This window comes from Aspergillus novofumigatus, assembly GCF_002847465.1.
Source record: "Aspergillus novofumigatus IBT 16806 chromosome Unknown P174scaffold_6, whole genome shotgun sequence".
Taxonomy (NCBI): Eukaryota; Fungi; Ascomycota; class Eurotiomycetes; order Eurotiales; family Aspergillaceae; genus Aspergillus; species Aspergillus novofumigatus.
The window spans coordinates 511,103-531,142 of record NW_020194279.1 but is presented as its reverse complement, the minus strand read 5'-3'; the positions used below and the strand labels follow the sequence as shown (position 1 = coordinate 531,142).

General features: G+C 50.9%; 9 protein-coding genes across 9 annotated transcripts; 6 read left to right on the top strand and 3 right to left on the bottom strand.

Annotated features, from left to right (window-relative positions):
- Positions 1-91: 91 nt before the first annotated feature.
- On the bottom strand, positions 92-1,693 carry P174DRAFT_505569 (putative secretory lipase; the record flags this gene model as incomplete). Its single annotated transcript, XM_024831270.1, has 1 exon — positions 92-1,693. One exon carries the CDS (start codon positions 1,691-1,693, stop codon positions 92-94), a length of 1,602 nt encoding a protein of 533 aa, XP_024680109.1.
- Positions 1,694-2,424: 731 nt separating this feature from the next.
- Positions 2,425-3,247, top strand: P174DRAFT_422673 (germin family protein; the record flags this gene model as incomplete). Its single annotated transcript, XM_024825068.1, has 3 exons — positions 2,425-2,564; positions 2,620-2,762; positions 2,820-3,247. The coding sequence occupies 3 exons, from the start codon at positions 2,425-2,427 to the stop codon at positions 3,245-3,247; spliced, it is 711 nt and encodes a 236-aa protein (XP_024680108.1).
- A 2,122-nt stretch (positions 3,248-5,369) lies between these two features.
- On the top strand, positions 5,370-6,520 carry P174DRAFT_491498 (putative endo-1,4-beta-glucanase; the record flags this gene model as incomplete). Its single annotated transcript, XM_024830828.1, has 2 exons — positions 5,370-5,699; positions 5,804-6,520. The coding sequence occupies 2 exons, from the start codon at positions 5,370-5,372 to the stop codon at positions 6,518-6,520; spliced, it is 1,047 nt and encodes a 348-aa protein (XP_024680107.1).
- Positions 6,521-6,712: 192 nt separating this feature from the next.
- Positions 6,713-7,594, bottom strand: P174DRAFT_392754 (3-hydroxyacyl-CoA dehydrogenase family protein; the record flags this gene model as incomplete). The annotated part of the gene is made up of 1 exon (XM_024823571.1): positions 6,713-7,594. One exon carries the CDS (start codon positions 7,592-7,594, stop codon positions 6,713-6,715), a length of 882 nt encoding a protein of 293 aa, XP_024680106.1.
- Positions 7,595-7,976: 382 nt separating this feature from the next.
- P174DRAFT_513970 (C2H2-type zinc finger protein) lies at positions 7,977-11,657 on the top strand. Its single transcript, XM_024832039.1, has 10 exons — positions 7,977-8,128; positions 8,190-8,893; positions 9,270-9,351; positions 9,415-10,007; positions 10,053-10,203; positions 10,252-10,352; positions 10,403-10,650; positions 10,699-11,312; positions 11,364-11,540; positions 11,589-11,657. The coding sequence occupies exons 1-10, from the start codon at positions 7,996-7,998 to the stop codon at positions 11,645-11,647; spliced, it is 2,862 nt and encodes a 953-aa protein (XP_024680105.1). The 5' UTR covers positions 7,977-7,995; the 3' UTR covers positions 11,648-11,657.
- A 310-nt stretch (positions 11,658-11,967) lies between these two features.
- P174DRAFT_392749 (allantoate permease family MFS transporter) lies at positions 11,968-14,027 on the top strand. The gene is made up of 8 exons (XM_024823570.1): positions 11,968-12,360; positions 12,415-12,530; positions 12,575-12,641; positions 12,692-12,831; positions 12,877-13,159; positions 13,211-13,501; positions 13,555-13,668; positions 13,740-14,027. Exons 1-8 carry the CDS (start codon positions 12,069-12,071, stop codon positions 13,961-13,963), a joined length of 1,527 nt encoding a protein of 508 aa, XP_024680104.1. The 5' UTR covers positions 11,968-12,068; the 3' UTR covers positions 13,964-14,027.
- Positions 14,028-14,638: 611 nt separating this feature from the next.
- Positions 14,639-15,242, top strand: P174DRAFT_513968 (uncharacterized protein; the record flags this gene model as incomplete). The annotated part of the gene is made up of 3 exons (XM_024832038.1): positions 14,639-14,827; positions 14,881-15,113; positions 15,172-15,242. Coding segments are annotated over exons 1-3 (471 nt in total), but the record flags the coding sequence as incomplete, so codon positions are not given.
- A 56-nt stretch (positions 15,243-15,298) lies between these two features.
- On the bottom strand, positions 15,299-16,701 carry P174DRAFT_443482 (uncharacterized protein). Its single transcript, XM_024827842.1, has 2 exons — positions 15,794-16,701; positions 15,299-15,738 (listed from the first exon to the last, which is right to left on the bottom strand). Exons 1-2 carry the CDS (start codon positions 16,632-16,634, stop codon positions 15,374-15,376), a joined length of 1,206 nt encoding a protein of 401 aa, XP_024680102.1. The 5' UTR covers positions 16,635-16,701; the 3' UTR covers positions 15,299-15,373.
- Positions 16,702-16,957: 256 nt separating this feature from the next.
- P174DRAFT_443481 (Hsp70 family protein) lies at positions 16,958-19,470 on the top strand. The gene is made up of 9 exons (XM_024827841.1): positions 16,958-17,149; positions 17,207-17,730; positions 17,778-17,822; positions 17,879-17,951; positions 18,002-18,266; positions 18,322-18,424; positions 18,474-18,607; positions 18,654-18,867; positions 18,921-19,470. The coding sequence occupies exons 1-9, from the start codon at positions 17,137-17,139 to the stop codon at positions 19,287-19,289; spliced, it is 1,740 nt and encodes a 579-aa protein (XP_024680101.1). The 5' UTR covers positions 16,958-17,136; the 3' UTR covers positions 19,290-19,470.
- The last annotated feature ends 570 nt before the right edge of the window (positions 19,471-20,040 follow it).

Here is a 20,040-nt window from a genome sequence, read left to right as displayed (position 1 = left end):
GTATTATGTGACTCCATAAGCCAACGGCCCCATATTTGGAGCATCGTAGTACAAGAGTGTGTAATATAGAACTGGCCTCAGTGTACTATATCTATTCCAGGGAATGATAATATATCAAGAATAAAAAACATCGAATGGGCCCAGCTAGGGGACTTTCTCTAGCTGACAAACTCAGTTCACGCTTCATTTTCCCTCTCTTCCCCTGTTCACAATCACAATGCCGTCGGTAGTTCATAAGACCACTGTGACCCCCAGCCCATAGCAGAAAAGAATTTGAGCGCACTTGATAGTACTCAAGAGGCAAGAGGCTACCCAACTGGGACTCGACGCAACCACGCTTGTCCACAGGTCGGTGCTCGAATCGGTCCTCTATCCACCGCAACAAGGTCTGCTTCGCCGCGTTGATGGCGGCGAAATGACTTGCCTGAGGTACAGCCAAAAGTTCCAGATCCCCAGGATAGCTCTTGCATGTCTCTTGCATTGTAGCCTTTGTCGAGTTGTATGGCACTATCCGGTCTTCTGTCCCCTGAACGAGAAGAATTGGTCCCTTGAAGGGCCGCTTTCCAGGGTTCGAGAGTTGCTCGAAGGCTTTGGCATACCAAGTCTCGTGCCAGTCAGGCTGCAAGATCGCCTCTTCAGGGCTGAACATAGCAAATGTAACCATTTGGGATCCCTCAATCTGATTTAGGAGTTCTATTCTACTCACGCCAAGTGGAGTGAACCAGTCGCTCAGGTTGAAAGACGGGTAAATCTGGTTCAGATCCTTTGCAATCCACGCTACGAAACCTGCAGAGGTAAACGATAGCGCGTCAGTTGGCGGAGCAGCGAGAACCGCGCCGCGATAACCCTTCCCCATATTCTCAAACTTGGTATCGTTCCGCGCCAGAATTTCAGACAGGCCCCAGGCAACCGCGCAGCCCTGGCTGTGGCCCATGACAACATAATCGCTGGAAAGGTGGCTGGGAAAGGACTCCCGAGCTGCTGTCAAAGCGTTCAGAGCATCGTGAGCACCAGCTTCGCGAACAAAATACTGGTGCGGAACGTGACTTCCATCCCAGGAGACGTCCACGCCGAGGCCGGCATAGTCTGGGGCAACAACAGCGTATCCAGCCTCGGCCAGCGCAAAAGGCACAATGTCCGCGTAGAACAGACCACGGTGTGTTGACGGAGCTCCATTGGCATAGAAGCCCGAGGTTCCATGTGTCCATAACACAACGGGCGCGGATAATAACCCCGAGTTGTGGTTTTTGCGTCGGAGAACTTTTGGCTGGAACGGCCAAAGGATATAGGCGGAAGCCGGGATCAGAGTACCATTTGCATTTGTCGTGCTATAGATGATACGGGACATGGCCGTTTTTGCGGGGATGGAGAATGGCGACGGATCCGTGAACTCCTGGAGCTTAATTGTCTTCCCAGGCTCCGTGGGCCATTGGTCCCTGGGCAGGCCCCGGACATTGTAGAAGCCATCCTCATGGGCTCCACCGTTGGCAAGCTGAGACCGGTCAAAATTGGTGATAGTGTTGATGATGGCGCCCTGGTCGCTTGTCAGGTTGGCCAACTTGAGCTGGTTCGGGCTGAGCTCGAAACTCGCATTCCATCCAGTCGACTGTGTCGCTGCAGCTGAAATAGCTTGACTCGTGACCAATCTAACTCCGAGCACCACGAAAGCGAAGTGTTGGAGGTATGTAAACATCGTAACCTTGGTGGTTTGCCGTCAAGGAATGCGTTCAGATCTTTGATAGTTTCCAAGAGTATTTGTTGATTTTGAAGAATGGACAGACAGCCTCATCGCTGTCTGTCACCTTTATATTCGAACCCGTCATCACCAGACTGAGGTTGTTCTCGCAGAGATTGAAGAATCTCGCGTCAGGTCTTGCTGCAGCAATGTCAAGCAAGGTAGCAAAATTACAAAGCATCGCCGTATGGCCTAGATCCGCCATGTCTTAGGTTCTAGAAGGAATTACGCTGTCGTAAACGATGCTAGTGCTAGTGCATACGACTATCTTCAAGCCATGACACGCTCCAATGTGGGGATACACATCGGCAGGGGGCTGACAGGGCTGAGAACCACGGCGTATTACTAATACGCCCTAATACGCCCCGAGCTACATCTGATCAAGCCCTGATACGCAAATCTCCACGTGCTGACAGTCATACCTGGTGATGGCTAAGGAAGGGGGCTGAGCTGTGCGTATAGGAAATTCGCTTGGGACCCTGATGCGCATACGCAGTAAACGAGCAAGGCTGAAGGATACCATTTGGAATACATCCAGGATTCCTGGTAGTCTAGTTCAGATACGATGTGCTGGAATGAAACGAGCCATATGTTGGTACATATGTATATAAGGACCGTCATTGCCTCCTAGACAATAACAGCAACAACAACAACAAGACAGCCTCCCAAGATCAACTCCAACAACCATCATGCTTCCTGACTTTCCCCTACACTCCATCGTTGCGGTGATGCTCGCCTTTGTCCCTTTGGCGAGGACAGCACCTCAACCGATCACGAAGCGCTCGACGTCGGAACTTAGCTTGACAGCTCAGCTGCGACTTGCAGACACGTAAGTACCTCCAACATGGACTCAATGGTGCAGAACGAACGATCTGATTGTTTAGCGGCATTGAGCGTTACAAGCTCCTCCCAAAGGATGAAGACTTTGTCTTCCATTTCGACGGAGCCTCGCTTCCGGTTGCCACCAGCCAGAATTTTCCCGCCCTTGTAGGCACTGGTGCATCATTCAGTATCTCGCAATTGCCAGGTATTCTTGACCAGGGTTGGCTCTACCTCTTGAAGCTACGCTAATCCATCTCAATAGCATGCAGCATGAGCTTCCTGCACCTCCATCCTCGTGCAACTGAGCTCTTCGCCATTACGTCGGGGCGCGTGTTGTCTGAAATGGTACCGGAGACGGGCGTCCTTGACTCTGAAGGCCACCAACGAGTCATCCGTGCAGAGCTCGGCCCTGGCATGTTGACCATCTTTCCGGCTGGGTCGTTTCACACACAAGTGAACCCAGACTGTGAGCCTGCCAATTTCACCGCAGCCTTTAACTCGGATGAGTTTGCCGTGGGTATTGTCGCTGCACAGACATTTTCATTCAGTGATGATGTAATTGCTGCCACATTTGGGGAGACCATCGCGGGCGAGGATATCGAGAAGGTCCGGCATGCTATTCCTGCGACCATGGCCATCAAGGTTGAGGAATGTTTGACCAAGTGTGGCAAGCAGAAGCGCCAGGCTTAATATCCTGAGGTGATATTCAGTACTGGAGACCCCCATAGTAGAGTTGCTTCCTACATGGACGCAGCCAGGCTACCAGACAGTTCTGACTCAGCTTATTATAAGTTGCTGCCTCGTTGCAGGCGATTGTATTTCACATTCTGCAAAGACTTCTCTATTGGCAATTCTGTGTTTTAGTGGGCACTAGAATGATATTATTTCTATATGTAAATTATACTGATAGAGAGTGTGGACGAAGAGCAGCATAATAGTGTATTGCAGCCAAATTACCTAACGAGTCCCAGCGAGAACCAACCCTCACCCATCAGGTATGTATACTGTCTGATTAGTTATAAGTTAGGCATAAGGAGTAGAAGTAAGAAAGATATATCATAGGTTTAAGCCACTTCTCTCTCTTATATAGGTGTCATTATGCGCTTCTATTAAAATATGGCTTCTTAATCAAAAGTGCAAAATATTTCGGTGTCTTTATATTCACCTGAAGGCTGCTAGAATAGGTAGCAAAGTGGTAAGGGAACAGATGCTAGGATGGCTGAGCACCAACATATACATATTATTGTATGTTTTTACTATTCTTTTTGGCTTGGTTGTATGCATCTGCCTGTTCAAGCTGCCTGAAGCCTACTATTCTTCACCCGGCAAGCCTAATGAAGTGGTTGTCCAGCGTGCAGTCTCCGTCCTTCCTTAACAGCACCTGCACCGCGGCTATGAATCCAACCTCGGCTGCAAACCTTCCTTTGTGACAATCAAGGCATTCTACAGCCTAGGACATCCGCAAATGCTTGCATTACGCGTTCATCACAACATGGGGCATGGCACGGCTGTTCCTAGGACTGAGATAAGAGAAAAAGGTGGTGAGGAAAAAACATACAACAGCCGGGATTCGCTGGTGGTCACCCACCCAACTACTAACCGGCCGGCGTGTGGCTTAAGTACGGCTGAGCGGACGGGAAGCCCTGTTTTCCACACCCTATGGTCGTATGTACCAGGCTCTATGTAACTCTAGAATAAGTAGGAAATGCCGGCAATATGATCGTATAGATGAAGCACTAACATATTAGCCTTGGCTGCACGTTCCCTAGACGAGAATTTTGGACTATGGCCGCCCCCCCGGAAATTAATTCAGTATGTATCGACATTCTCTCGTGATAGTCTTCTTCGCAGGCTGAACCTCAAGGGGCCTGTGCCTGGTCCGATGACTCTTCCCAGCGTCCAAAATTCGTCCACCAGTCGGCCACGGCGGTGGAAGGGCATCGTCATTTGTGGAATACGACAAGCGACGTTGAGTTATCCTATCACGAAGATATGCCAGTCCGAGGCGTTGCAATGACGAATTTCATTTAACAGCCTATATTGCGCAATAGCGTCTGATACCCCCAGAACCTTGCTCATATGACCGCGGCATCTGTGACAGTGGGATGAAACAGGGGGAGTTTCTTCAGGCCTGCCGGCAAGGGGTACCGAATATCCGGGGGTGCAATTTGCGGGGTGATCTCAGCAGTGGCTGGACCTTTCCTTTCTTGATTCGGACATAACAGGGTATCCTGCAGAGTGTGGAGAGTAAATGCACGAACAGCCGACGGCTGCAAGAATTTTTCCGCGGGGAAATCAGACTAGTCATGCATCATGCTCTATATCCACCTATCTTCGGCATATCAGCATCCCTGCTGTTGTCCATGGCTTTCGACAATACGTGGAGTCTTCGTGTCTGTCCTGTGACTCTGTCGTTCTTATGGTGCAGTCCAGCCTGGGGCCATCCGAGTTTCCGACGATATATCAATTGATATATGTTGCATTATTCATTGGCAATTTTCACTTGCAGTGTTTAGGCCTCCTTGTACGCAATCTATCCCGCTCAACGAGGCGTCTAGAAGGCATATTCTACTGGATGGCTGGACGGCATGGACTTGATTCTCTTCTGGCACACAGCATGTCACGGTCTGGTCCTGGAACGATCCCAATATCCAGTTTCATTTGCTGTAATGCCGGCTAAAATGAATAGTTATGATATAAAGCAGTCCTCCTCGTAGCTCTCTCACACAAGATTCTTCTATTCCTTTGACTGGAAGCAATCTACCCCTTTGTTTATCGCCTCCTCTGATCTACCAAGCAGCCAGCATTCACCATGAGACACGTTCAATCCACTCAGCTGCTTGCAGCATTTCTCTTCGCCGCTCAGGCTGCAGCTCATGGCCATGTTTCAAACATCGTGATCAACGGTGTTTCATACCGCGGATGGAATATTGATTCTGATCCCTACAATTCTAATCCTCCGGTGGTAGTAGCGTGGCAGACCCCCAACACGGCAAATGGCTTCATCTCCCCAGATGCGTACGGAACGAACGATATCATCTGTCACCTCAATGCCACCAACGCGCGTGGGCATGCTGTGGTCGCTGCCGGCGACAAAATATCCATTCAATGGACGACTTGGCCAGACTCCCACCATGGACCAGTATGTTCTCTTCCGTCCAGCCGGGCTCCGCTCAATAATGGAGCCGTGATGAGAGCTGGCCAGATATCCATCAAGCAACTGGGTATGATATTAACTTAGTATAGGTCATTGACTACCTGGCTAGGTGCGGTTCGAGCTGCGAGACCGTAGACAAGACCACTCTGGAGTTCTTCAAGATTGATGGTGTTGGACTGGTGGACGAGTCAAACCCACCGGGGGTCTGGGGCGACGATCAGATGATCGCGGATAATAACTCGTGGCTCGTGGAAATTCCACCGACGATTGCACCGGGCTACTATGTTCTTCGACATGAGCTGATCGCTTTGCATGGAGCTGGAAGCCAGAATGGAGCCCAGAACTATCCCCAGTGTTTTAACCTTCAAATTACAGGGTCAGGGACGGCGCAACCTTCCGGTGTGAAGGGTACAAAGCTCTACTCACCCACGGATCCGGGTATTCTGATCAATATCTATACCTCGCTTTCGACGTATATAGTTCCGGGCCCGACTCTCATTCCCGGTGCTGTGTCAATCGTGCAGTCCAGTTCTACCATCACTGCTTCGGGAACGCCTGTGACCGGTTCTGCAAGTGCCCCAACTACCAGTGCACCGACGACCACAAAGGCTACTACAACGCTGTCCACGACAACTACGGCTACGACCACCAAAGCTACGACCACGGCAGGCGGCTCGACTTCGGTTCAATCTGCCTACGGCCAGTGCGGTGGCAGTGGATGGTCCGGTCCCACAGCCTGCGCCACCGGAGCCACATGCAGTGCTTACAACAGCTACTACTCCCAGTGCATTCCAACCGCCTCCTAGGTGTGCTTGAATGCTTGTGGGAGTTTACTTTGATCCCCGCCTATGCCTTACTAGCCTCCATTTCCTGGCGATATTTGACAGTGCATTCGAAGCCTGGATTGGATGATGACTACTTTCTTCGAGTAATATAGCTGAGTTATCCAAGTTCATGTTGTAGCCAGCTATGAACCAAACCATGGACAATACAATCGTCTATTGAGCGTGGCCATTGCTCTCTTCATATAGCAATCCCCTTCCAGACTTCCGCCCAAGAAGCCCTCGGTCCACGTACCTTTGCTTCAACCACTCGATAGGCTTCGCATCGAGCCCTCTCTCCTCCACATAATGCTTCTCAATATTGTATACCGTATCCAAACCCACCCGATCCATCATCTCACATGGCCCAACCTCAGCATGAAACCAACTCTTGAAGAGTTGATCGATATCCCCGGCCGTTCCCACCCCTTCAGCCATAACCAAGAGAGATTCCCGCTTGATGGCAGCCCAAATCCGATTAAAAATCAGCCCTGTGGATTCCACCTGGGCATGGATGGGCACGAATCCCGCTGCGGAGGCCTGCTCCATCAGAAACGCAATGATGGATGGATCTGTGTATCCGCAGGTCATGATCTCGAGATAGTTCTGGTCGGGAGGCATGTAGTAGTGTCCGTTACACACGCGGTATCTCCGGGTGACGTGCTGAATCATCTCACTTGATTTATATGAAGAGGAGTTGGTGGCCAGAATACAGTCTGGTGGAGAGAGTTGGTCCAGTTGGCCGAATAGTTCAATTTTCAAGGAAAGAATCTCTGGAACTGCTTCGATGACCATCCAGGCGTTCAGTACTGCATTCTCCAATGAGAAAGAGAGTAATACACTCCCTTGTTTCGTGCCGAGTTTGGTGGATTGTTCTGGCATGGCGTCGTTGACGTACTTTAATGCCGCGCTGGCAACTTCAGGGGATTTCTCGTACAAATGGACAGTATGCCCTGCTGCTGCCCACATCATACATAGTCGACGGCCCAGAACCCCGCCGCCTATCACAGCGACAGGGCGAGTTGTTGTATCGGGCTCGATCCATGAGGTTGATATCATGGTGATATGGTTGTGGTAGCTGGTAGGGTTTATTTCTGGGAATAGAGGGGATAGTGCTCTAGCGACTAAGAAGCAGACCTCCAGGAATAAGTACAGAATCGGGCATGCAAAAGATTAAGGCCCCATTGGGACCATCACAGTGACTCAGTTTCGGCAATAATACGATAGTACATACTACGGCAGACCCCACAAACCCCCACGTTCCCACATGGCTGACCCCAAATCCACGTGATAATGCGCCTTTGTGATTCTGATTGGCTCGTGTCTTCCCTCGGACATGTTTTAGTGTTGGGGTGGGGTAACAAAGTGTCTCGGATCCTCTCCCACATAAGAGGAGGTATTGGGGCTTATCTTTCCTACAGCATCCAATTCAACCCTTTCATCGACCCCATCCATCATGAATGATGGCAACTCCCTCTGGGGCTTACTTGCCCACCCGACAATCACCTATTCTTGAGCCAATCCCCCATTACCCCAGCAATGTCATCCCAGAAGAGCGGGTCACATTACGCATGGCGATCATCTTATCCAATGGTAGTAATTTTAATCGCTGTCAGCTCATGTCTGTAATTGCGAGGCTAATAATGTGGCACAGGAGTTCGAGTAGACCACCAATTCACATTCCCGGCCATGAACATCGCCAACTGCATCATCCACGGCGAAGGGGAAATGTACTCGGTAGAAATAACCCACCGATGCACCTGCCGCCGTCTATTGCATGAGGAGCTCGTCCGGATGCTTCCCGCGTTCCTACGCGAAAATGACGTGTATTGGTTCCGCACCAGGAACCCAGAGACAAACATTCAGCATACCTGCTTATTCGACGGCGCGGAGCTCGAAATGCAACTCGTGACCTCGCACGTCCCCGAATGTGGCTTCTGCTTTGCGCGTCGAGCGTTTATTGCCGAGCGGGATGCCTTTGACCGGCAGCAGAGCCAGATGCCTCGGGGATCGGCATCGTCGACTTCCCCGCGCGACCAGAGTCTGAGCTCTGGGTGGACGTTCCGTGAGCCGGCCGATACGGAGCGATTACGGGTGAATCGCCATGGGTGGGAGATTATGTTTGTTCTTCATCCTGATGCGAGGGAGGGGGCGGTGACTATCTCGAGGTTGAGGATGGAATTGTGTCGGTTGCTGTCCATTGCGGACCCGAGACGGATCATCTTGACGAGTGGGCCATTCACCTGGGGAGGAGATTTCCAGGAAGATGGTAAGGATTACTACAGTACTTATTTCGTAAATGATCTAATCGTCGAGTCGCGGAGTATGAAGACGCCGAGGGGCAGCGCTCTCATGTATGTACTCGAGGCAGATCCAATGGGACGGCCATTATAGCAATCATTTTTGACCTATCAAGAATCTTTACAACCCTTGTAAAAGAAACAATTCGAGAATGTGAACTGTAAAACCTTAAGCCTCCCCACGTGCGGAGCACTAAGGTTACATCTACGTATTTACCATGCGCATAGACCGGGTGGACCGGTCAACCCCGCAGTGTCGCCCCCACAAGATTTGTCCAAAGTTTACCTCTCGTATGTTCGTCCTTGGCGAAAAAGATGAAAATGAAAATGACTGGGGTTTAAGAGATCAAAGTCGAAGTCCACCCCATGAGTGCTTCCAGACTATGGTCTTGGACTCTCCCCAACTGACACCCCACATGTCGACTGTCTCTGAGAACCCTAACCGTCCCCACCGTTGTGTTTACTGCGGCCTCTGCTTCAAGCGATCAGAACACCTGAAGCGCCATGTGAGGAGGCGTACGTCTTAGCCTCTTTTCGCCGTCAAAAACCTTTGGTCAATCCTTGCTGACAGTTCACTAGACACCAAGGAACGACCTTTCCGTTGTCGAATATGTGGGGAGAGCTTTTCCCGAAAGGAATTGCATGACCGCCATCAACGCACCCGCCATGGAGCGACTGCAAGCATTCCATTACCCGAGATTGTAGAATCAGACCCATCTGCAGCTACTCATCCGAATTCGTACTCGCCAGGGCAGGTTGATGCTGTTCAAGGTGACTCGTCCAGTCGACCACCGTTCACCTCCTTCGTCCAGGAGCCGGCGGAACCAGCACTGCACGCTCCTTTAGCGCCGGAGGCACATCGACATGAGAACCTTTATTTGGCGGGGGCTCCGGGTAGTCCTGGATTCCAGGAGAATGCGTACTCTGTGATCTCCGACCGGCGTCGAGACTCTCGACTCCAGACGCCTCTAGGAAGCGAGACTCCTCCGTGGTTGAAATTACCCAGCGGGCTGGAGTTCGCATCGCTTCTCTCAGCTCTGAATAGATCTCCATTATCTACAAGTCTTCCGACACCGCTACGGCTGTGCACACCGCAAAGTGAGGCGATCTTTGAAAATGATCGGAATGAAACTGCCCGTTTGGGGATCGAGAAAGCGCTTGAGGGTTTGAGGGTGCGTCTGCGGGATACAAGTGTCGGACCATGCTGATGAATTTAGACTATCAATGTCGCCGGGAGCGAAGAAAGTTTCCATCGCTTCGAGGTCCCTGAGATGGATTCCCTCTACCGCTACTGGCACATGTTCTTCGAGATACCTCATAAGAACCTTCCGTTCGCTCATCCAAAGTCAGAAATATATCAAATACCAGGTATAAACATAATTCCAGTTTGAGTATACTGTACTGACAACAAACTAGCCATCGCAATTGGTGTGCTTGCCGATGGTGCCATGTACTGTGACGAACCCGAGGTCGGCCAAATGCTGTTTGAGGCCTCACGTCGCATTGTCGCTCACCACGTAGGACCAATGTGTTTCTCTCCTCTATGCACAAACTTATCAAAATATAGTTGAACACACTTTATACCCGCGAAAACAATACTATACCTATCTGGATCTTCACTACGCTCTTGCTGAACTGTGTCTTTGGTCTACCCGGGGGCAAGTCTAGTGAGAGCGACATTACCCTTGGCAGCCTTGACAGCTTGATAAACCTTGCGCGAGTTATCGAATCCGGCCCGGCAATGGATCTGGTCGATCAGGCATCCACAATGGAGGAGAAATGGAAGAGTTACATAGAGGGAGAATCTCATCGCAGGTAAGCTATGCCTACCACTAGGGCCCGACGTTTGCTGATCTTTAGAAGATCGATTCTTTGTTTCATTGTTGTGAGTGGTTTGTGGTCGGTGGCATACGAGCCAATCGTCAATGTCCTGGACTTTCCGTTCAGCCTGATCGAATTCCCCTGGTCGGAGACATTGTGGAATGCTCGTTCAGCCGTCCAATGGCATGCACTCTACCAGAACCCGAGAAGTCGATCGCCTGGCAGCTGGTCAGAGAATGTGGAGGCGCTGCTATTCGGCAAGCCCCAGCCGTTAAACGGCCTGGCCTCTCTTTGTCTCGTAGTCGGGCTTCTACTCTACATCGATGGGCTACGACGGGAAGCAGTTCTCGACGTTGTCGAGATAAACTCATACCTGCAGCATGCTCTAGATCAATGGTTCCAGATACATGACCGAACGAGTATGGAGAATCTGGCCCTCAATCATCTCTGCTATCCCGCTGCCTATTATCTGCGCATCTCCCTAGTCGTGGACATCCGGCAGACAATGGACCTCATGCGCAGTAAGCAGTTCGCAGCCATGCGAAAGGTTCTCCGTGAGGGTGATTTAGTGCAAGCGGCCGCCTTTGCGCGAGCCGCGATGATTCCGTGGGTGATTAGCCGGCGAAATCAGACGTCCATGGTCGCAATTCCATGCGGTAGGCCATACATATCCTTTATCGAATAATAGAAATATACTGACTTTCCAGGGGTGGTTATCGCGGAGTGGGCTATTGACGCGATGGACAACCAGCCCGAGGATTCGCCTCAACGTGAAGTGCTTCGGGGGTTTGAAAACTCGATCCGCGAATATTGGCCTGTAGCACCCTTTGTGACTGCTGTAGATGTCTGGAGGGCAGTTCGGAGAATTATTGCTAATGGACCAGGTACGTTTCCTGCCGATCCTCCAGGTTTGAATCACTAACAGTTTGCAGTTACAACGGCTTTAACGCGGAGTATGGATGCATACGAGATGTCTCTAGCATTAGCTTAGATCAAGGGATAAGGATTTAATTGAACCAATAGAAAGTGTAACCTTTATAAATGTAATCGCTCCGCATCATGCCATGCTCGGCGAATAAATACGAGTCTTACCCTGGCAGCGCTGATAAATCGCACCTGAAGTCTCCTATCAGCATCAAAAAGTCCGGTATTTGACTTTACTACTTACGCCATAGCCACGCCACAGCAAGATCTAGAAGGCTGGGGCCTAGTGGAATGACAGATGGTAAGCGGAATAGCCCCGTCAATAGACACTGGGAAATCCAGCCCACGGGCGGGAATACCCCACAATCTGGGGTAAAAGTTGGGGTAAGCGATCAACACGGGGAAACAGGAATCCATCGATATAAGTAGATCGACACCCTGCATCTTCCTTCTTCCTTTAGTACGGTTCTATCCTATGTACTATCACCATGTACGCAACCGACACCGATATCGAGAAACCCACCACAATGGGGGTCGAGCATGTGGCCGAAACGCCCGTCTCCTCCCTCAGCGAAAAACACTCGCAGGATGTGGAGCAAATCCCCCACTTCACGCCTGAGCAGGAGAAACGGGTCCTCCGCAAGATGGATCTGCGGTTGATTCCCATGCTGTCTGTTTTGTATCTATTGGCGTTTCTGGACCGTGGGAATATTGGGAATGCGAAGATCGAAGGGTTGGTTGAGGATTTGGGGCTGACGTCGCAGGAATATAGCTGGTGTTGTATGTACCTCACTTTGACTCAAGATTCGAGAAAGTTTGCTGACAGGTATCTAGTAACGGTGTTCTTTTTCACGTACTGTGCGTTTGAGATGCCGAGTAATCTACTGCTCAAAAAGCTGCGGCCGTCGAGATGGTTGCCGTTTTTGATGGTTGCTTGGGGAATTGTCATGGTATGTTTGCAACAATCGATAATGAATTTCTGCTGATAAAATAGACGTTGATGGGGGTTGTTCACAACTATGCCGGTCTTTTGTCCGCGCGTATCTTCCTCGGTGTTGCTGGTGAGTTCGCAGCCATACTATATATGCAAGTATCATACTGACCTGCGCAGAGGCTGGTCTATACCCGGGCACCGCCTACTATATCACAATGTGGTATCCCCGCGAAAAAGCCCAGTTCCGACAGGCTCTCTTCTTCAGCTCGGCCAGTATCGCCGGTGCTTTCTCGGGACTTCTCGCTTACGCGATTAGTGTATGTCTCCGTGGCCCTGCAATGACAAAAGCTAACGGAGAATAGAAAATGGACGGCGTGGGCGGGTATGCCGGCTGGCGGTGGATTTTCATCCTGGAGGGACTCCTCACAGTTGCCGTCGCCTTTGTCGCCCCCTTTGCGATTCACGACTTCCCCGAGACGGCCACCTTTCTGACCGAGGAAGAGCGCCGATGGGTGATTCACAAACTGCGCTCTCAATCTGGACGCGACACCACGCAAGATGGGGCAGTCCACGAGGAATCGCGCTTCCGCGTACGCTACGTGGTTGATGCGTTGACGGATTGGCAGATCTATGTTGCTTTGTTTAGTATGTTTTCCCTCTGCGTTGCTCGGATGACCTGGCTGACCTACTGATCAGTGTACTGGGGGATCACCACTCCTCTCTACGGTATCTCATACTTCTTGCCATCCATCATCAAGGACTTAGGGTACAAGTCTTCAACAGCGCAGTTGCTCACGGTGCCGATCTACATTGCGGCGGCCATCGTGGCTATCGGTGCGGCCTGGCTATCGGATCGCCGCAAGCAGCGATCTCCATTCATTCTCTTCTTCATGTCGCTGATTGCCATCGGGTTCATCATTGTCATTGCCTCCACCGGTCGAGGAGTGCCAGGGGTCGTCTACTTTGGTGTTTTCGTCGCTGTCGTCGGTAAGCTTCCCTCACCCACCCCGCAAAAAACAGCAACGAGTCTGACAGGCTAGGTATCTATCCTGCTTTCCCAGGAAACGTCACCTGGCTCAGCGTCAACCTGGCCGGCGACTACAAGCGTGCGGCCGGAATGGCCATCCATATCGGGTTGGGTAATATGGCCGGTGGTAAGTATCTTTCGATTGCCTTAGACCAAACAAAAAAAAAAAAGAAAAATGCTAAAATGCTAATTCTGCAGCCATGGCATCCAACTTCTACCGCGCGCAGGACGCACCCAGGTATATTCTGGGCCACTCATTGGAGTTGGGGTTTGCAGTGGTGGGAATCATTGCAGTGGTGATCCTGCGATTCTCGTATCAGCGCATCAACAAAAAACGAGATCAGATGGATGTCTCGGGCTATGATAACGCTCAGTTGGCCAGGATGGGTGATCGGTCGCCTCTGTTCAGGTATATGCTGTGATGACGGTCGATTGGTAAAGTCACGAAATGTGGTAATGGGCATTGAGAATTTGTTATTACGAGCGATGTAACCAAATCAATTACCTGAAAAGGAGTTCGGATTTAAGCGAGATGAATTCTGGTTGCTACGTCATGATTGGTTGGATGAGAGCCCCTACGGACCCTTTGCTAAGCTATTCTCCTCGAAGCTTTCTACTAAACAGGAGTTAGTTTCAGGCACCAGAGGCACTAGTTGTCTTAGGACAGACTTAGCTGCGCTCTAAACAGTCATGGCTGAGTCCAGGCTCGTTTCTGTCCTTGGCAGTCAGATTCAAAAATTTTCGAGCGTTCAATGTGTGAGGATGGAAGAGTTAGAATCATAATCCTTTCTGTAGTTGATTTTCGTCGTTCCGTCAGTGACCAATAGGGATTATATCCTGTCCTTTTTCACGAAGTTTAGATATATGTATACACACCCTTCATGTGAATCAGGTCTGCGCTATACGAAGATATCTAGCCACCTGAGCCAAGCTTGGGCTCTAGCTAAGCTAATGTAGTGCTCTAAGTCTAAGTCATAACACAATAGTAACAACCATAGCTGATTCGCTGTGTCTCACATGGGCTAAGGCGTTCTTCCTTTTCTTAAATGAGGCTCTCCTTCCCACTTTCAACTCTTAATTCTGTCCACTTACTTCCCCTCAATAGTTGTACAAGCGTCATGGCGGGCACCACCTCCCTCCGCGGAAGAGACTGGATACACTTCGGCCTGCGTATCATCTTCTGCGCGTCTGCAATTGCTCTTCTTGCCGTCACAGCACGCCTAGCTACAGGATGGGGAGGAGACAATGAGGAGCCCCCGATCGTGCTTCCCATCGTTCTAGCCACGGTGAGCCACACACCATTTTTTTGGGGGGTAAGAAACAAATCTAATGACTACAGGCTTCCCTGGTGATCGTCACGGACTTCCTCGCTCTGTTCCTGCTCTTCCGGTACGTCGGCTTCATCACAGCGACGGCCATCCTCGACATCCTCCTCATCATCCTCTGCGCTATCGGGGCTGTTTCCATCTCAACGGGGGACTTTGCCTTTTACCTGGGGCTTTACTATCATGATTACCCGTCAGTGTCGGCGCAGGCGGAGATTATCATCTTTGCGTTGAATATTCTTGTTGCGTAAGTGGTGCCAATCCAGTCGCTGAGTATCCATGAGACTAAATGATGGTTGTTGCAGGTGGGAGAGGATTCTTTCGATAATTTTGTGCTCTGTTTCTCGTAGGGGGCGGTTGGTGGCTGAGGATGCTAAGGAGGTTCCGGTGCAGGCGCAGGCCTGCTATGAATAGTGTATTTCTTCTGGATGACTCTTAATACTGCATACTGCACTTTAATGAGAATACTGGCTCGTCCATCATGGAAGCTGATTTGAGGCAAAACGGCTACAACGATGTCCCCTCCGCCATTACCTGCGGCACCGCCAACCGCCGTCCCTGCTCATCACAGACCTTGACAACCCTCGGCGTAATCACCATCCCCTGTCTTCCTGAATAATCCCAGACAAACTCAAAAGCACAGGGCTGCGCAAACAGCCACCGACCCAATTCCGCCGCGGTGGAAGCTACAGACTTTAAATGCCGAAGGCGTTCTGCCCTAGTATGCACGGGATTGGCATACCCGGTGAACGTGTCGGCAAATCGCTCTGCAAGCCTGTCGATGGCATGCTCGTCCACGTCGCGAGCGGCCTGTTGGCGCTGGTAGAGGTACGCTGTCAGCATACGCCACTGAAATAGCACTTGGTCTGTCTCTGCAGACATGTCAGTTTTCTCAATGTCTATTGCAGTGCGCAAGGCGTACGCTACCTGGTGTCTGATTCACGACTTGCGGACATGTCGCGTAACATGCAGGGAGAAGACCCCCCTTCCCAGGCCCGGGGGTGATCTGCTGTAGTAATTCCCGAACAAGGATATGAGCGAGGGCCGCGCGATGCCTGCCTGGTTTAGCCAGCAAGGTTGCAATCGGTGACGGCAGGTACGGGGACTCGTAGCTTGCAAGAGACGTAGCCGGGTCGTGCAGACTGGATGCTGCTGTGGAAGAGTAGTAGTTGTCGACGTGGAGACTGGCATGATCGAACAGCGTGAGGATCCGCGCGCGTACTGTCTCGTCGTCGGCCGGGTGAGGGGTATAAAGCGAGGATGCGGGTGCGCCTAGATGTAGTGATGGATGCTGCGGTGGTGGTTTATCTTCGCGGAATTGCTCTGAACGGCCTGCGCGTGCGCCTTTTCTGCGCCGACGGAAGAAGAGAAAAGCACCCAGGATTGTCAGTGCGGCGGTGCCGATGATGCAGCCGACAATCGCGCCGGCTAGAGCGCCTCTGCTCACATTGTTTGGCGACGGTTGGGGAAGACTGGTTTGGTTAGTCGTGGTGCTTGACGCAGTAGAGCTGGCGATTGTGCTGCTCGAGTTGAGAGAGATGCTAGACGGTATGACGGAGGTGGTCGGCGATGAAGCTGACGGAGAGCCGGGCGTTGATGTACTGGTTAACACTGCTTCTGAGTTTGGTGGGGATGTCGCAGCTGCGCTTGTCGAGGTTGGTGTGGACGGTTCCTGACCGGGTAGAGGAGAGGACGATGCCGTGCTCGAGGGAGACGCCAATGGCGTCGTTGTGTCAGTGGTCGAGGAGATCGTCGTAGTGGCAGCCATTCTGTGAGTAGATTCAGGCGGATTGTACTCGCACTTTCGAATACAGCGTGGGGTCTTGGGTACTCTTATGAAACGAGATTGTAACCCTGCGTGGATGGAAACATGCACATCGTCGAGTCCGGCTTAGTGAACCAACCCAATTGATCAAAGAGAAACCAGTCTGGATTCAACCAGGCTGTGATTTACAGCGCATTTTTCCACTTCGAGGCTGGTAAACGGTCTTGGCTCCATCGCTGACTCGCTAGAGCATCAACCCTGGTCAGGAGATGCCGCGCTGTAGCTGCGCCGCAATTTCTCGACCCAGCAATTCCCAACGCCATGACCTTTTCCGCCAAGGGTATTTTTGTCCCAATATCTCCAGGGGAGTAGGGTCGCGAAAAAACCTCGATCGTGGCCAGTGTTTTTCTTCTGGTTGACGATGGACGAGAAGGAAGTTGTGGCAATCCATAAACCCTGGGACGATGACTGGAGACCGGACATCGTAGTTGGGGTTGATTTTGGGATGACCTGCACAGGTACAGATGTTCAAAAAAAAAAAAAAATTGGATCTGTCAGACGCTCACGAGTAATAGGAGTCGCCTATTCAATCGGTCCAGAATGGCTTCCCCCGAGGACCATCCAGCGGTGGCCGGGAAAGCTCATCAGCGAGCTGGCCAACAAAGTGCCCACTGCAATTGAATATGAATCTCCTTCGCACTGCGTCAAGTCATGGGGGTTTCTCTGCAACACCGAGGACCCGGCCTCGGACATCAAGGAGTATTTCAAGCTGCACCTGGCTCCTGGCAGTCACCCAGACGGAAAGATCACACGGGTAGAGGCTCAGCGATGGCTCCAGGACTATATCCGTTGCATATGCCAGCATGTCACCGCGCATTTCAGAGACACTCTTCCCTCCTTTGCTGTTTGCAAGGTCGAATGGGTATTCAGCGTGCCCACAACATGGAAGGATGTCCGTATGGTCGAAGAGACGCGTCACCTACTGCAGCGAGCGATCAACATGGGCAGTCCGGGGATGTCCCCGGAAAATAATCGCGCCGTAATTGGGCTCACTGAGGCAGAGGCTGCAGCTGTGTATGCTTGCAAGGAACATTATCAGGTGAGACTATCCAACGGAACCTGCGATCAATATATTAACTGCTGCAGATGAATGATATCGTCCTCGTTTGTGATGCAGGAGGTGGAACCACAGTAGGTAGAGCGCGATCCCGTAATCGATTATCAGCAGCTGCTAACTAATTGTGGAGGATGTCAACATTCTCCAACTCAAGTCCGCCCGCGGCGAGCCAACGAAACTCGATCAGTTTGGCAGCGTTGAGGGTATGTCTTCTCAGAGGCGTTCAAAGTCTACAGCTAAACCTAGTTATTAGGGCGGCCTATTGGCTCTGTCTTTATTGACCGCGGGATGCATAGTCTTATTTGCGAGCGGCTATCCAAGCTTCGCGACAGACTGGATATGTCTCCATCGCATACAGCATGGAGGATGATCCTCGGCCGATTCCAAAGACTCAAATGCGCGTTTGGTACCTCTGCAGCAGCAAATACCCCAAGCCTCAAATTAGACGTCCCCGGCCTCAAGCCGGGTCCTGACCTCTCCGAGGCAGAGGTCTACGACGGCCAGATGAGCATATCTTGGTATGTGGCGGGTCACGTTCGCAAACAGTGTACAAGGTGATAGCTAATCTGCCAGGGACGATTTGCAACAATGCTTCGACGCAAAAATAGCCGAGATGTTCGACCTGCTCGATGGCCAAATCCGACACATGCATGATCGATTCGCAACTAAACACATTGTATGTCAACCGCCAGGCTAATCTTAGACCTTGGAACTGACGCATCCAGTCATACCTCATTCTGTCTGGGGGTTTTGGCAGCTCACCGTATGTTCGCAAACGACTGATGGAAAGGTACGGCAGTGGGATTGGAAATGGACCCGGCAATACCACAGCCATGCGGATCTTAATGGCCGAGGAACCGTGAGTCTTGTGTCAACAACTAATTGCCGGTGCTGATAACACATAGACAGCTTGCCGTTGTCCACGGTCTAGTCCTTGATCGCATCCAGCTACTTAAGCAAGGTGTCCTCACTTTTGGATCCCGATGCTCTCCGGTCAGCTATGGGATCATCTGCGACCAGCTTTACATCCCAGAGAAACACGCGGGGGAGCTTATCCGCCAGGATCCGCACGATCAGCTCAGTTATGCAATTGACCAGGTAGATTGGCTGGTTGTCCAGGTACGCAGGGCAATACAGTCTAAAAAAAGTAACATATGTATTAACAGCAGCAGGGCTCACCGGTACCTCCAACCGGATTCGCAAAAGAGTTCCAGCTCAAACTGGAGCCCGGCCGGGAAGCTGAGACCTTCCAGGTCCACATTGTCATGTCAATGTATCCGCCCGCGCTACTCCCGAAAAGTATGTCTCATAAGGGGGTTGAGCGGGTATGCACCCTGCACATTTCGACCGAGGGAGTAGACAAGAGGCTGAAGAACCGCCACTGGTACAATCGAAAGCCGGTCTTCTGGAAGGGCACGTTTAGCGTCAGAGTGGTGGTCGGACCTGCAGACCTGGCTTTTCAATTGTGGTCCAAGGATCAGAGAATCAGGAGCAGCAGCCATCCGCCGATTGCTGTGAAGTGGATGTCTGCCGGGGTTTAGCTGTAGCAGATTGTGAGCATGGGCAAGAAGAGAAAGAGATATGACCTTTGGAAGTAATGTCTCTTCTGTGAGATGGATTCCACTGCTCGCATTTACGTTTACTCTATTGAAAGTTACCTGATTTGCTCCAGGGGCATTTGCCCAAACTGATCGTAGTTTGTATCTATCCGTTCAGATGATTGTCTAGCAAAAGGCCACATCAGCTTCATCTTTCTTGACCCACGCACCACTCGTCCCCAACACACTAGACAAATCCAACAGTTTACCATACGAGGGATAGGTCGACTTGTCATCTACAATAATAACCACCTTGCCCTCATCACGGCTGAATTGCAGAACCCAAGCACTGGTTTCGAGGAATGGCTTCAGCCCTGGGGCAGGAAATAGAAGATGAACCTTGAAGCATGGCGTGAATTAAGGTCGAGCAGAGAATTTGATCCTTCAGACACGGAAGATTTTTGAAAAGTGTTCACGTACTAGGTAACTTACCTTTTCTAGGAACTAGAGCTAGTTACTGAAGCCTTTTCATTTCATCACAGTATAGGAAAACCAATGAGGGATAAATGCTATCCCGATTATACATTAACCCCACATTGCTTGTTTCTGGAGGTGGAATGTATCGCACCAACTTTCTCAATATTAGGTCTAGTTCAAGAGAGGCCTCCAGATAGCTTCGATCGAGAGGTTTTCTACTATTGTATACGCTGGCAATATATATTCAGTATCTTAAAGGTCCTCAAAACAGTGGTAT

Coding starts and splice junctions, on each gene's coding strand:
- P174DRAFT_513970 (XM_024832039.1), top strand. CDS start 7,996: ATGATGGCAACTCCCTCTGGGGCTTACTTGCCCACCCGACAATCACCT. Junction 10,353..10,402: donor GTCGCATTGTCGCTCACCAC/GTAGGACCAATG, acceptor ATCAAAATATAG/TTGAACACACTTTATACCCG. Junction 11,313..11,363: donor CATGGTCGCAATTCCATGCG/GTAGGCCATACA, acceptor CTGACTTTCCAG/GGGTGGTTATCGCGGAGTGG.
- P174DRAFT_392749 (XM_024823570.1), top strand. CDS start 12,069: ATGTACGCAACCGACACCGATATCGAGAAACCCACCACAATGGGGGTC. Junction 12,642..12,691: donor TATCTTCCTCGGTGTTGCTG/GTGAGTTCGCAG, acceptor TGACCTGCGCAG/AGGCTGGTCTATACCCGGGC. Junction 13,502..13,554: donor TGTTTTCGTCGCTGTCGTCG/GTAAGCTTCCCT, acceptor CTGACAGGCTAG/GTATCTATCCTGCTTTCCCA.
- P174DRAFT_443482 (XM_024827842.1), bottom strand. CDS start 16,634: ATGGCTGCCACTACGACGATCTCCTCGACCACTGACACAACGACGCCA. Junction 15,739..15,793: donor AGTCGTGAATCAGACACCAG/GTAGCGTACGCC, acceptor ACATGTCTGCAG/AGACAGACCAAGTGCTATTT.
- P174DRAFT_443481 (XM_024827841.1), top strand. Junction 17,952..18,001: donor TCAGTTTGGCAGCGTTGAGG/GTATGTCTTCTC, acceptor CCTAGTTATTAG/GGCGGCCTATTGGCTCTGTC. Junction 18,608..18,653: donor ATCTTAATGGCCGAGGAACC/GTGAGTCTTGTG, acceptor GATAACACATAG/ACAGCTTGCCGTTGTCCACG.